At 34.5% G+C, this 15500-nt stretch overlaps 2 protein-coding genes across 2 annotated transcripts; one reads left to right on the top strand and one right to left on the bottom strand.

Annotated features, from left to right (window-relative positions):
* Positions 1-1062: 1062 nt before the first annotated feature.
* Positions 1063-6429, top strand: LOC140871340 (ABC transporter E family member 2-like). Its single transcript, XM_073273806.1, has 12 exons — positions 1063-1194; positions 1298-1417; positions 2396-2481; positions 2576-2673; positions 2746-2863; positions 2947-3036; positions 3427-3731; positions 3808-4003; positions 4108-4293; positions 4374-4643; positions 5247-5492; positions 5846-6429. The coding sequence occupies exons 2-12, from the start codon at positions 1312-1314 to the stop codon at positions 5963-5965; spliced, it is 1821 nt and encodes a 606-aa protein (XP_073129907.1). The 5' UTR covers positions 1063-1194; positions 1298-1311; the 3' UTR covers positions 5966-6429.
* An 883-nt stretch (positions 6430-7312) lies between these two features.
* LOC140871690 (arabinosyltransferase XEG113) lies at positions 7313-15154 on the bottom strand. Its single transcript, XM_073274329.1, has 13 exons — positions 14709-15154; positions 13580-13861; positions 13294-13499; positions 12517-12622; positions 11998-12251; positions 11700-11835; positions 11116-11210; positions 10983-11036; positions 9471-9584; positions 8289-8387; positions 8087-8206; positions 7852-7938; positions 7313-7763 (listed from the first exon to the last, which is right to left on the bottom strand). The coding sequence occupies exons 1-13, from the start codon at positions 14884-14886 to the stop codon at positions 7596-7598; spliced, it is 1899 nt and encodes a 632-aa protein (XP_073130430.1). The 5' UTR covers positions 14887-15154; the 3' UTR covers positions 7313-7595.
* Positions 15155-15500: the final 346 nt, after the last annotated feature.

The raw sequence follows: 15500 nt of genomic DNA on the forward strand, positions 1-15500 counted from the left end.
AAAATTGGAGTAAATTTCGAATCTACTTCATTTCAAATTATGCAGTTTCAGTAGTAAATGTGATAGATGAATTTCAAATCATTAGTGTTATTTGAAATGCATGCCTCATATCTCTACCCAAACATAATCTCTTACTTATCTTAAATAAAATCCAGATAAATGTTCCCATATAAACAATATTCTTGCTTCAAACTCTTTCAAAAAGAAAAAAATATATTATGCATTAATATATATGTTTGCTTTAAAAAAATTAAAAAAATATATTATTGCTTCAAACAAAAATGTCTATTCAATGCAAAAATGAAGTGAAATAAAAATTTAAGATAATTCCCAGTCGTCTAATAGATATTTGTAATTTTATGGGCTTTACAAAAACTCATATAGTTTGTTAAACTGAAATTGAGAAGGGTTTTTTTTATTGGAAAAAATAAGTACGATTCATCAATCCACAGACAATCTGAAAAATTGTTTTTTCCTCATCTATATTTTGTTCATTATGTTGTTATAATTAAGTACTGCCACGGGATCATTTCTCGTGGGTGCAAATTGCAATATAACATTGATACAATCGAAATGAAATGTATAAAAATTTTGTCAGATATAGGTATAACAAAAAATATCGAAATGCCGTCATACCGTCTTTATCGTATCGAAAAAAAATCGTATATACAGAAAATTACACCGTACCGAAATTTTCGGTATCGGTATAAGATTTTCAAATTTTCGGTATTTTGGTATACCGAAAAAAAAATCGGTATATCCGGTATCGGTATGATATCGCGTATACCGATATTTTTTTAAAAAAAACTTTTAAAAAAATATCGGTATACGCGATATCATACCAATACCGTACCGAATAACCAAAATTTTCGATACGATATGCGGTATACCGTACCAAACCACCCCTAGTCAAATACGAGTTTTGTTTAATTCCGCATATCGTACCGAACCACCCTTAGTCAGATACGAGTTCTGTTTAATAATAATTACAAATAATTATAATAAAAATAATTAAAAATGGGAAAAAAAACGCTAAATTTCTAAGATTACATTAGAGAGACGCTAAATTGTAAAGAGCGATTCTTCAAAGTTTTGCTTGGAACCCTAACAAGCAGCAATAGAATAGAGTGATCTTTCTTGTGCGCGTGCCCACCGTTGCATTGGCACGCTCCTCTCTGCATCTTTCGTCCTCGGGTGCTGTTCTTTTTTACTTTCTCTATTATATATGTATTTGTATCTTCAATTTACTTTGTTGGGGGGTTAAGATTTTGGTTCCGTTTCGTTCCGGTGATTCCAGTTGAATTCAGAGAGATGGCGGATCAGAGGCTGACGCGTATAGCTATAGTGAGTTCAGATAAGTGCAAGCCTAAAAAGTGTCGCCAGGAGTGTAAAAAGAGCTGCCCGGTTGTCAAAACTGGTAACTTTTTCATCCCGTTCTCTGGTTTGAGTATTCTTTTTCTGGAATCTTGATGGGATGAATGATTCATGGTTTTTTTTTTAATCGAATTTTGGATTTGGTTTGAAGGTGGATATGGTTTGTGTATAATTGATGGCTTTCAAAATGAGCCTTTTTACCGAGTTTGGATTGATAACTAAGTTTACCTAGGAGGAAAATTTTCCTATTCAATAAAGCCTTGCAAAATATTCTGTGGAGTTTTGTTTGAAGTTCACTATCAAAGTTTTGTTGGATTTTTTTGAATTTTTACTACTGGTCATCTTCTGGGATTTAAATCATTAGCTATCTTACAGCAACTCATGAAGGGACATGGATATATTTTAACGGACTCTAGTTTCTCGAATGGCTTTGGATCCCCTGCAGTGCATGTCAACTGGGATGAAACACATCGGCCATATTTGACTCCTGCATTGTAATTGTATTGCTTTGGTCGAGTTTGATAAGTTATCATGCATAAGAGTTCTGACAAGTCTTTTAGTATTTGCATACGAGATAACATCCGCACATAGGTGCCACTGGGCCTCCATTATATGGATTTTCAATGCATGCTAAACCTTCCTGTTTTTGTATTTTTGCGTAACCATTTCTTGTTGGAGAGCGCCTAACAGTTTGTTCTCGAGTCTCTACAAAGTAGCCTCTGAAATTTAATCTATTCTAAGGTGGATTGGTATCCTTTTCATATGTTTTACTTCGTCTACCAATGAACATTTATTTATGTTGGGGCTTGGAAAGTATTGATATTTGCTTGAAAACCAAGGTAATTATGTTTTTATATGCCTTCCATCGAACTTTATTGTAGTTACAATATTTTATATTGGGTACAGTAAAATGACTATAATGCTAAGATTTGGGTTTCTAATACGAGAACTTTACTGATTGATGTTTGAATTTTCATCAGAATTTAGTTTTCCTATGTACCGGCTTGTTGTTTTATTGCAGGTAAACTTTGTATTGAGGTGACTCCTGCATCCAAGATTGCTTTCATTTCTGAGGAATTGTGCATTGGATGTGGTATATGTGTGAAGGTTTGTCCTATGCAAGAAAAGATATATATCTTTAACGGCTTAGGGTTGAATTCACATGATACTCAATTCGCCATTGTCATGCCTGTCTCCCCAGAAATGCCCATTTGAAGCCATCCAGATTATTAACCTGCCAAAAGACCTGGATAAAGATACCACCCATCGATATGGTCCTAACACCTTTAAGTTGCACAGGTTGGCTCAACTGGTATTCTTAATTTTTAGCTTTGGGTTGTCACTAGATAACCATTGATAATTTCTTCTCAGATTACCTGTTCCTAGACCTGGACAAGTTCTTGGCTTGGTCGGGACTAACGGCATTGGGAAATCAACTGCACTTAAAGTTTTGGCTGGGAAATTGAAACCTAACTTGGGACGCTTTAACGTAATCATATTTGGTAGATTTTAAATTCCTGTACTTGGAGGTCAACCTTTAGCTCAATTTTTCTGCACTAAATTTTCCTGCAGAATCCTCCTGATTGGCAGGAAATCTTGACGTACTTTCGTGGATCTGAGCTCCAAAATTTTTTTACTCGTATTCTTGAAGATAATTTGAAGGTAAGTTCTGGCAAAAAAATGTTGGCAATTTGTGATGTCTTTTGGTAATGTTTTTGAACTTCTGCTGGCATTGGCTGCGTTTTGTTTGAAGTTTGCTTACTTAGTTCTTTTGATTTTAGTTGCTGCTTGTTTTAGTTTTTAGAGATTATTGTTAACTTCAAGCATTACTTCTGCTTTTGATGGCCTTTGAGCTCAAAATGTCATCTAAGAAGCAGGTCGCATGGAAATTGTAGCCTCTCTGAATTTTTGAGCTTTGAGAGTGTACAATCATCTCCATTTGAGCATGAACTCATTCTGAATACCTGTGGTTTCTTCTGCTTGAATTTTGTTTTTCTCTTCGTGCTTGATATTTGTTTGTTTAAGCTACAAATGTTTGATGCATTTTCCTAGGCAATAATCAAGCCCCAGTATGTCGACCACATCCCAAAAGCCGTCCAAGGAAATGTTGGGCAAGTTCTCTCTCAGAAAGATGAGAGAAATGTGAAAGCAGAAATTTCTCTTGATCTTCAGCTGACACAGGTTATGGATCGTAATGTTGGAGACTTATCTGGTGGGGAACTTCAGAGATTTGCAATAGCCGTTGTTGCCATACAGAATGCTGAGATCTATATGTTTGATGAACCCTCAAGTTATCTTGATGTTAAGCAGAGGCTGAAAGCTGCTCAAGTTATCAGATCTTTGCTCCGTCCCAATAGGTTTGTCTATCATTGTTTATCCAGCCCTCTATGATTCTATTATGAAGTCTTACCTATTTTATATTTCACTTCTCAGCTATGTAATTGTCGTAGAGCACGATCTTAGTGTGCTTGATTATTTATCGGATTTTATCTGCTGCCTTTATGGGAAGCCTGGTATATATGGAGTGGTAACACTTCCATTCTCTGTCAGAGAAGGAATTAATATTTTTCTTGCCGGATTTGTCCCAACAGAAAATCTTAGATTTCGGGACGAATCTCTTACATTTAAGGTAAACTTGTTCAAATTTAGCTTTAATGAAATCTATAGAATTTGTCCTTGGTCGCTGGACTTTTTTTTGTGGACTAGATGATATTAATGTGTCCCTTTACTCAGGTTGCCGAGACTCCTCAGGAAAGTGCCGAAGAAATCGAAACATATGCACGATATAAGTATCCGACAATGTCTAAAACTCAGGGTAATTTCCAGCTTAAGGTCATGGAAGGTGAATTCACTGATTCTCAAATAATTGTGATGCTTGGTGAGAATGGGACAGGGAAGACAACATTCATACGGATGCTGGTAATACTTTATTTCTCATTTTTCTCTTCCAATGCGTGAATAAAGAATGTTTCATTAAAATGTTTCCTTTCAAATTGTAGGCCGGTCTTCTGAAGCCTGATTCCATAGAAGACTCGGATACAGAAATACCCGAGTTCAATGTCTCTTACAAACCACAGAAGATCAGTCCGAAGTTTCAATCTACTGTTAGAATGCTGTTACATCAAAAAATTCGTGATTCCTACATGCACCCGCAGTTTGTGTCAGATGTAATGAAGCCACTCCTCATTGAGCAACTGATGGATCAAGAGGTCGTTAATCTTTCTGGTGGAGAATTGCAAAGAGTTGCTTTGACACTCTGTCTTGGAAAGGTTAATTTTCTCTTCGTGTGCAATATTGTGTTGAAACCAAATTATCACAATACATGATCTTTGTTACCAAGATACTTTACGAGCTTGATTTATTATCATTACATTTTAACACGAAATTTTGAAGTAAATTGTTTTTGAAAAAATAATTGGATATAAAGCAATATTTTTTTATAAATTTATTATGTGGAAAATAATGTAATTTGGTTATTTTAAAAATAATTAAAACATTTTATCTAAAAAAAGAAATAATTAAAACAATAAAATAAACAATTTAATTTCTTAGTGAAATTTATTTTACTAATACCAATTTAAATTAATTTATGTGATGGATTGTTATTTTTAGCATATAAAACAAAATGGGAGTATTTTGGGAACATGGTAGGGTTTTTTATATTCAAATAATAGAAATGATTTTCGAGATAATTTATAAATTGATCGGTTTTGTTGGGTATGAAATTTTTTATGATGGCCGTTTAGCGCATCAGCGCCTCTGCGTATCTTAATTATCAGTGTTCCTGAATATGCCGTGAGTGGTATTGATTACTTTGAATGCATGTTGTATCTTATGATTCTTATTTGCTGTATTCGGGGATCCTCTTACAGCCAGCAGATATATATTTGATAGATGAACCTAGCGCATATCTCGACTCTGAGCAGCGTATTGTTGCTTCAAAAGTCATAAAAAGATTCATACTTCATGCCAAGAAAACGGCATTTGTTGTGGAGCACGACTTCATAATGGCAACATACCTTGCGGATAGGGTGATTGTGTACGAGGGGAATCCATCCATTGATTGTATTGCCAATTCGCCTCAATCACTGCTTACTGGAATGAACTTATTCTTATCGGTAAGCTATCTACTTCCAATCTTCCATAATATCCATCCTTTGTTGTACAAGTTATGCTTTCATGTTAGAATTTGGGATAGAGTATGAATTTCTTCATAAGATAATGAAATGGGATCTTCAAGCAACTTAGGTTTGTCAATTTGGAAAATAGAGCAGATAACTAAAGGATCCCATTGTACGGAATGTAAGTTTGACTAATATACATTGTACGGAATGTAAGCAACTTAGGTTCATTGTACGGAATGTAAGCAACTTAGGTTCCTCAGTTTTGGAAAAGGACATATACCTGTAGGCGTGACACATTCGATGATGGCCTTACTATTCTGATAATGTGCTTTTGTCACTATATGCAGCATCTGGACATTACATTCAGGCGGGATCCAACCAATTTTCGTCCAAGAATCAATAAACTGGACTCAACCAAGGACCGGGAGCAGAAGTCTGCCGGATCTTATTATTATTTGGATGACTAGTTCAATTCACAAACAATCGTTGAAAATGCTCGTCAGCCCCCTCTTTTGGCCTGCGTTGAGACGTTTAACTGGATCTTCGAACTTCACTTTGCTTGCCCATGGTTGATGATGGAAATGTTCAATTTGATAGTTGAAAGTCACGAATCGAATTCGATGAAGTGAGATGCATTTTTGAGAGGTGAGATTACAAAAGCACGCGAATCTGTATCACCGGGTTTTGATTTGCCAACTGGGGCTGGCTGCCCCCCATGTTTGACCGTGTTCACTGTGGATATGGTCTCCCAGTTTTGTTTTTGTTTTGTATTTTTTTTCCCTTGTGTTTAATTTTAACTTCTTGAAAGCAACCCTGTACCCTATTACTTTTTGTTTTGTTTTTTATTTTTAATTTGGGGAATATTGTTCATTTTCGATATTGATTAATAGGCAACATGAATTCAAGATTTTATATTCCTGTCACATTTTTTGTTGTAAAATCTCTGGAAAATCCTTTTATAAACCGATCTGTCTAAATTGTTTGTGTTTATGAACGGAGAAAGTCTGTAAAAGAATGGTAGATCATAAACCAGAAGGCGTGCTAAGTATTTTTTGTTTCAGCTTCTTTCAAGTTGGATTAAAAAATTAATTCCATAGTTAATTTTTTTTTGTTCCATTATTTATTTATTAAAAAACACATTTAAAAGTTAGAACTACCTATTATTACTTTTCAAGATGCAACTATTTCTATTTTGGACGAAAAATACTTTTAGTATTAAAACCAGTATCTGCTTTTTTATTTATTTATTTATTTATTATTATTATAAAGTAACAAAAATATTATGCCTCCAATAAGTAAACACAAAATGTAACAATCATCATTTCTATATAACCCAACCCACTATATTTTTAAAATTTTAAATTTCTAAAATTATGAAAGAGGATTCAATATACATGATCTGACTCAAAATTTCATTTCACTTGCACATAAATTTGAAAAAAAAAAAAAAAAAAAAAAAAAAACCCTCGAGCAAAAAATTAAATCATCTAAATCAAAAAAGCAAAATATTATTTTATTTTTCAGTTAGACTCAAGACAAAAAACATTTTCAAGGAACATATTCTCGAAGTCACCAAGAAATAAAAATCCAAACTTAGTTCAATTCGGTTTTGGTAGTGTTTACATAGTGTTTTCTTTGAAAAATAATTATGGGCATTTTCCTTTACAAAATTTTGAAAACTTTGTAAGGAAAAATCCACAATCATCTTTTTTTAAAAACATTTGCAAACACTTCCTAAGTGTCCTTAACCATATTAGAGCTAAAACAACTTAAAGCATAAATGGATGAGTGAGAGAGAAGTGAAAAAACTAAACTAAAAATCACAAAGCAATGTTCTAAACTTGGAACAACCAAAAATTTCTCTGATATCAAAATATCCTTACATATCTTATTTTGAACCCTGTGCTATTCATTCAATGTTATCATTTTCGTAATACATTAAAACTGTCCTCAAATAGTAAACGAGTGGCATGGGTTAAATATCGACCTCAACGGTTTCTCTCGATCCGGCTATGGAGCTTGCTTTATTCACACTCCCCCATTCTCCTCTGTTTCAGAAGTATAATATATAGCATGTACAAACTCTTAAATGAATCCTCAGAAGGGTGGGTGATCATCTGCTGAAGTCTGGGGAGGTATCGGCTTCCAACCCGGTTTTTCGTCCCAATATATGTCGTAATATATGTGACCTGGTTGGTGATCTTGTACGCAACACCAAATACCCGTGTACCGTTTTACCCGCTTCCTGAATTTTTCCTCCCTTGTCTGGTCACCGAAATATATACACAGTTATATATCTATCCAAATAATGATCAGAGTGATATTAGCGATAGACACAAAACATGTTACATGCCTTATCAGTGAAACCTGAGAAGGCGTCTTGCATGGATGAGAACTGGAGCACTTTGACATCCTTGAAGGCCGAGAATACCGTCTTAAACTGTTCAGTAAGAACAAATTTATGAGATTACAAAGAACTTTGATGTTTCTCCTCCAAATTTTCGAGTTTTAGTTTCCATTTTCTGGCTCAACCATGAAATGTGGGGGGCATAAACAAGGTTAAGAATCAATGTCCGAATTCAACTTACAGTTTCTTCTGAGCTCTGCTTAGGGAAATTGAGAGTTCCAGTTGGACCTGTTCCGTTGGAAACTTCACAACCCTTGGATCCTTGCTGACAAAGGTGCACATTGAGCCACGATTCTTTCACCTGAAGTAAGCGAGGGGCGTTTACTCGAGCAGATAACAAAATAAATGTTAGAACTTGTTCTGTCTAGGCGCACAATGTGGACCTGATTCGGTAGAGATGGATTTTCGAGGAATGAGTATTCCCTGATATCAATTTTAGCTCCAAATTCCTCCTCCGGAAGTTCTTTTAGCATCGTGTTAACCTAAATATGAACATTCATGAAGATGGCAATTGGCATCATAGAATTTTGAGCATTAAAAAAAATATGCCACGCTAAAATTCAACGAAAAAGGATGCCGGAGAATAACAAAACTGAATTTGTAAAGTAATCTACAAAATAAAATCATCCACAACCCAACCTACATTCCTATGTTTTTTTCTCCATCTTACATGCTAAATTTATTTTGGAAGAGCTTTGAACAATTACATTAAGGGAGTGTTTGGTTGAGCTTCTACAAAGTGTTTTTTAGCTTCTAGCTACATGGAAGTGCTTTTGAGTGTTTGTGAATGTCAAATTCTGCTTTAACTTCTACGACTTTTATCCAAAAGCAAGAAACAATAATTTGATGCTTTTTTTGGCTTCTACTTTTTTGTTTAAGGTTTAAAATTACAAGTTGACATTTATACCCTTAATAAATTTATCATATTAAGTAATTACCCTAACTTCTTTTGACCTAATTTTTATACATTGTTAAATTTTATTTATATATAAGTTTTAATAGTTTCTAATAGAAATTATAAAATTTCAATCATATTTTATTACTAGCATTTATTTTTTAACAAAATATATATTGCATTTTCATAATTTTTTTGTACATATCTAGTATATTCATACAAATTTTGTCATTTTTTATATTTTATTTTTATTAATCTTATATATTTTTTCAAGTATTCATGTTATAAAAAATAAAAAAAAATTTATGCAAAATTCATAATGTAATAATAATATATAACACTTTTTATGGTGTGAGTATCAAAAATTAAATAATTAAATAAGAGTATGGTTGTCATTTAACTAAAAAAATAAGCTTGAAAGCAATTATTTTCCAAACACTAAATTTTAGCTTGTATTAACTTTAAGCTTATATTTCCAAATACTCCCTACTTTACCTTCTCACCAACTTCAAAATAATCTCTACAAGAATCACTTTTAAATAAGAAAAAGCTCTCCAAAACACTCCCTAAGCGTTTTATCAAGATTCATATATTTGTCTTCATAAAAATATTAATGTATGCATAGCGGGGAAAGCAGGGGTGGAAACACCAGATGTGAAACGATCGATACCTCAAACACGTGATCCAAAGGACATAAGAATGGTTGTCTGGTCAAAGATCCCTGCAATATCCCTGGATGTCCAAACCACAGCCTATCCAACCTGCACCACAGGGGAGGCATTACCTAAAATCACAAATTAGAACAACGATCACGTATTGTGAACGATAGCAGCTGTGCATATAAAGTAGATAAATTCTACAAAGCAGAAGAAAAAAATCACTTTTGGAGTTTTTGTACACAAAAATTACACGACCTTTTCTACAGTACCCATAAGAAACAGGAGAAATTTTTGTATCATGCCAACCAAAAAGTGGAGCATGCTGTGCATATAAAGTAGATAAATTCTACAAAGCAGAAGAAAAAAATCACTTTGGAGTTTTGGTACACAAAAATTACTCGACCTTTTCTACAGTACCCATAGGAAACAGGAGAACTTTTTGTATCATGCCAACCAAGAAGTGGAGCATTAAAAATTCTGACACTGTAAGAATACATGTTATAACCAATGGCAGATTTTAATATCATAAAACCGAGTTATGTGGCCACGAGTCAGAATTTATCAAGTTTTTAAGTTCAGTAGCATTGGTGCTTATACACGATCTTGAAAAGTAAAGTCATATCCACAGTCTCCAGAACAGAAAGAAGAATACCAAGTGGGTGGGGCTTAATTTAAGCAATTACTTCAAACTCCAAAAGAAACCATAAATCCAAGTATCTTATTCACAACCCAGCAGAGTGTAGGATCACCGCCCTAAAACAAAAAGAAATTGGAACTTTAGGTCTAATTATCTAATATTGCAACTTGCAAGTTTCACCCCTTTAAAATCCATAAAGTCTCCCACCTTGCTTATAGTCTAACGCCAGCTTCCAATCTCATCTGGCCCCACTCTATTAATTTTGTAGATCGTCTTTCATCGCAACTAGCAACTGCTTCATCTTACACCTCAGAGAAATCACCTTCAAACTTAAACTACAAGGATGCCAACTATAGATTATGACGTATGTAAACAAAAGCTTACAATAGAGTAAGTAGCACAGGGGTGATGAGCTAAAATCAAAGATGTGAACTGTCTTGGAATACAAAGAATTAACTGGAACATTAACTACATTGGTGCAACAACCTATTTAGATAGGTGGAAAGCAGAAAAATCTGTAATATCCATGTTTATCAATAGCAATGGCTTGATGACTATTTAGATAAATTTTTTGCAAGTGCAGTAAGACCAGATAAAGGTTTTATTATTATTTTGCTCACTCTTCATTCTACAGAACTCTTGAGACTAACGATGAGGCCATGAAATGGCAAACAACTATTCAGGAAGTGTGGAGGAGAGCTAATGTACAAAAATTAAAATTCATGGGAGACAGAGTCGCATTTTGTGGTTCAAATATAGGAGAAAGTAACAATGATCGGCTAAATTACTGAAACAAACTTTCGAGATTATTCCTTCCACATGGTAAATATTTTCCAAATTAGTGTATGCCAGATTTATGATGCTCAAAGTTTATAGCAGTTCTCACCAGTGTGCGACCCAACAATGATGCAATGGCTAGTGCAGTCCTTGTCTGTTTGATCTGAAGATCATCTGTGATTATTAGTGAAGTACATGGTTGTTTCACAATCATACACAAATCAAAATGCACATGCAAATACTTGGTAATTAACGAGAGCAAAGTGTGACTCGATGCTATGCTCCCCATCTAACATCAAGCTCTTTGGAATACTGGGTTTAAATGACAAAAATCCTCCTGCATAAGATTGTCGAAAACGAAGAACGTGACTATTTTTGGAAGTATTCAGAAACAAGGAAGTCAAATGGAAAGTTGGAAACTTAAAACGGAATTTAACCTAGTTCACAGTATAGTTCAAAGAGACGTTTTTCCTTTTAAAAAATCCAATTTCATACATACACATCAAGTTCTTCGAATGAGAAAGCCTACACTTGCAAGCATCCATTAAATGAACTTTTAAAATTGAACAAACTCAATGCACAAAATCCTTGTTTACAAGAAAAGCAAATGTTACAACCTAAACGAGCAGGCATGGATAGTTCAGTCGGTTAATAAGTAGATAAATAGTTATAAGGCTTTATTCAATAGCAACTTTGTTTCACAAGCTTATATTTTTTTCACACACGAGTTAATAGTTAGGAAGCTGCACAGAAAGTAAACATTTATTATATTCTTTTGGATACTGTGAAATGGTTCTAAATTGAAGTCTAGAGCCGGAATAAGAACCTGGTTTATCATAGTATTCTGGCGGATCATAGAAGACCATGGCTTCACGTAACCGATGTCGCTTCCCCTCAGTACCAGCATACTGGAATGTGGTATGCACAGCATATGGCTCCAGTCTCAGTTGCTGATACATGGCCTGCCAAGTAGCATAACAACTTATTAAGCCTGTACATTCAACATTATAAAATCAGTTTAAGACAAAATAAAACTGTTTATCCAATTGGGCTCTTAACCTTTTTATTTTACTTCTTACATCTGCAATAACTAGGGTGGGAGTGGCCAAGGAATATAAAAAAACCTGGACAAAGTAGGTGTGCCCACTGCAAAAGATGCTTGCGGGCAAAAGACCCAACTTAAGATTTCCATCATAAGCATATGCAAGCCCACTATCCTCATCTACAGATGGCCCTAGCTGCCTCCGAACAAGTTCATTGAACCCATTCTGATCCCATATTTTTTCATCAGCTAGAAGCAATTCTTTCCATTCTTTTGCTAATTTCTTAGAAGAGTCGGTTGGTCTCCAGTGAAAAATTCCTATGTTATATGCAGCACCTGCAGTGGAAAACAAAAAAATAAATAAATGAGAAATCATGAAATAGTAGATAAAGAATTAACATTCAAATTATTCCTAGAAACAGACTGGATAAAGATGTGAATGATGAAATCTGTCAAAAAATATTTTTTCTGGTTAAATAAATTTCTCCTAGGCTAAAACTGTAAAACCATAGCTTACTCTATTACATTCAATTCCCAGGAAAAAGGACAATAAAGGGAAAAAGAAGAGCTAAAATACATTATTAGTCCATGGAAGTTGTACCTTGTCTCCAGTCATCCAACCTGTCATCAACAACCGTAGGTGCAACTAAATCTGTGGAAGTTAGAACGTCTGCTTCAGGGAAACGTGCAAGATAGGGAAGGGGATTCTGTTCATGAAACAGTGGATGTACATTAAGCCATGGAGAGAATATTACTTAATACACAAGGAGAAAATCTAATTGCAAATCAATTATGTGAGCGTGCAGATGGAGCATGGAAAATATAACAGGAACAAGCACATAGATATACAAGCATAACAGATTTATACTACTATTAGCTTAAATCAAAGACTGTATAATTATTGTTGTTGAAATTAGGCATCCAACTTGGTTGTTAACTTGGGATATTGATTTGTACCACTTCACAAAATTGGTTAGAAAGAAGCTTATCCTTTATTTGTACTTTTTAAATTTTATTCATTAGTATTGTTTATCATTAAAAAACGCTGGTATATATATATGCTGAGACAAAAGAACCAACTAGTGCTTGCATCCAAATTTCAACTTCCGAACCCCCCAACGAGGAGTAATTTAGTTCAATAGAATACTTTTTAAAAAAAGTCTTTATTTTAAGCTCACAATAACCCCATTTTAATAGTAACAGAATATATAATATCTTTGCGTAAGATCCAAAAGCAATGAAAAGACTTGTGCATATGCCCTCGTCTAGTTAAAAGTTGACTAGACATAAGAACTGTCTGAAATTATGAGGCGGCATAAGGAGCGACACATGTGAAAGAGCTTATAGAAGAAGGCAAGTGCTTGATCATGAAGGTTACCTTTAACCAGACCATGTCAGTGTCGCACATCAGCAATTCAACTCCATAAGGTAAAATGGAATCAATCAGAATAACCTTCTCTCGTCCCATCTTATGAAATGTTGGTGTACCCCATCCAACATCTATCGTGCTCATGTGACTACCCATGTCGAAAACCGGAACACCCTTCCAATAAAGAGCTTCCAACAACTTCGTGTCCATTGCACCTGAGTACATAAAGTTACTTATCTTAGACTGCATAACGATTAACATGGCAAAATATCCTACAACACAGGAGAAAACTCACCAACAAGGAAGTTGTCGATATCAAGATCCGACAAGCTTTTAACCCAAGACATGATAAAATCCATGAATGCAAAGTTGCCAAAGGTCACCACTATAACGTTATCCTTTGCTCTTAGCTGAACCAGTTCCTTTGTTAACTGAAAGGTATTCAGAGGTGGCATTTTTGATCCAGGAGGAGGGGCCTTCCAAATGGGATTCAGAAATTTCCTTGGTGTTTGAATGGCCGTTGTTTCTCGTTGAGAAGAATTAACCGTTTGATTAATGAATCTTGAACTAACTTCTTCTATAACAGGGAGGGAATCGAAGATAAATTAATAAAGCAAAGGTATGTAGAGAAACTGCCAATCTATACAATGATAGATATGCTTTCATTGTGCCCCAGCAAGGTGTAAATGAAAGCTTCATAAACTAAAAGTCTACAAATCAAGAATGCTAAACAGAATTCTATGTTCTCTTTGTTGTATGGGCGCAAGATCAACACGCACACAAAGTCTGACAGGGAAACAGAACAGCGGACAGAACAACAGTTACTTCAAAAACTAATTAATGCAGTGCAGAAAAATAGCTGAGAATTTAAAGAAAATTGAACCTTTCATAGAAACTCTAAGTTCCCAAGAGGAAGTCGGAATTTCAAGGGACAGTGCATATGTTAAAGATTGTACACTAGTTGAAACACTCTCGATTGACTTACTCAAGAAGCCACATTCACACCCCTTGACCAAGATTCAACCTTTGACTAAAAGATTGTGGTCTCGACAAATTTCTAACTCTCGAGATCCTACTTTAAAAAAACAATAAAGAAAAATCATATTCCCCAATCAAATTATTCATGGAAGAAAAGAAATCACAGTCAAAATCTCACAACATCCATCCAAATCAAGACTGTGTACTCCAATATTGATTCACCCGTTTTTCTCAAATCGATCGCTAGCATCAAACTCCGTCACCAATACATTACTCTTAGTTATTACTCACATATACATGTATGTATGTAAGTATGCATTTGTGTGTGGGAGGAAATATCAAAGAGTTACACCACCATCCAAGTACAAGCAGAAAAGCAGAGAAATACTAAAACCCAATAAAATCGTCTACTTTTCAATAATCAGACTTTTTAAAAAAGGCCATACCTACGTTGCGGTATGCAGTTGAACTGTACAACCATGAAGAAGAGAAAGACCCTGAACCGGAGAAGACTGAGGAAAACACATAAAAGGATGAAACTAAAATTCCGATAATCACAGCTGTGTAAACTGTCAGAAACAATGGCTTGGAGTGCGCCACCTCCTTCAATGGGTTCCAAGCCATTACCAATTCCCACAAACAATTTTCTCAGAAACCCACAAGAAATCCAAGGCTCGATCACACCCTTGAGTGAAAATAGAAAACCCAATTCAATGGGTTTTTTCTCATTTATGATCCGGACTCTGGGTTTTGCTACAATTGAAATCTTGATTCAAATTCATCGAATAAAAGTCTTCGTAATTCCGAATTATCATAAAATAAGTGTGAGCACGAAGACTTTTCTGGAGGAGAAAATTAGCTAAATGCTTGCTAGGCCATGTTATGCGCAGTACGTCCATAGATGGCCTAACTTCTTATTTATTAAAACAAAGTTGACTCTTTTTTTAAAAAAAAAAAAAATCACATATTATTCCCCTAATTAATATATTTTATAGATACCTACAACTCATTTAAATTTTAACTTGACAATCTAACTTTTTTTTTTTTATGATGAATCCGTTGTCACTAATTTCTCTAGGAATTACCAAACTTTCACGTTAATGGAATAGTTTGCCATCCGTGTCATATGAAACGGGACAAAAACTCACGTGAGACGGATTTCATTAGTCAATTTTGTGAGATAAATATCGTATTTGAATCAAACATGAAAAATATTATTTTTTTATGTCAAAAACATT

This window comes from Henckelia pumila, unplaced genomic scaffold (assembly GCF_033568475.1).
Source record: "Henckelia pumila isolate YLH828 unplaced genomic scaffold, ASM3356847v2 CTG_461:::fragment_3, whole genome shotgun sequence".
Lineage (NCBI taxonomy): Eukaryota > Viridiplantae > Streptophyta > Magnoliopsida > Lamiales > Gesneriaceae > Henckelia > Henckelia pumila.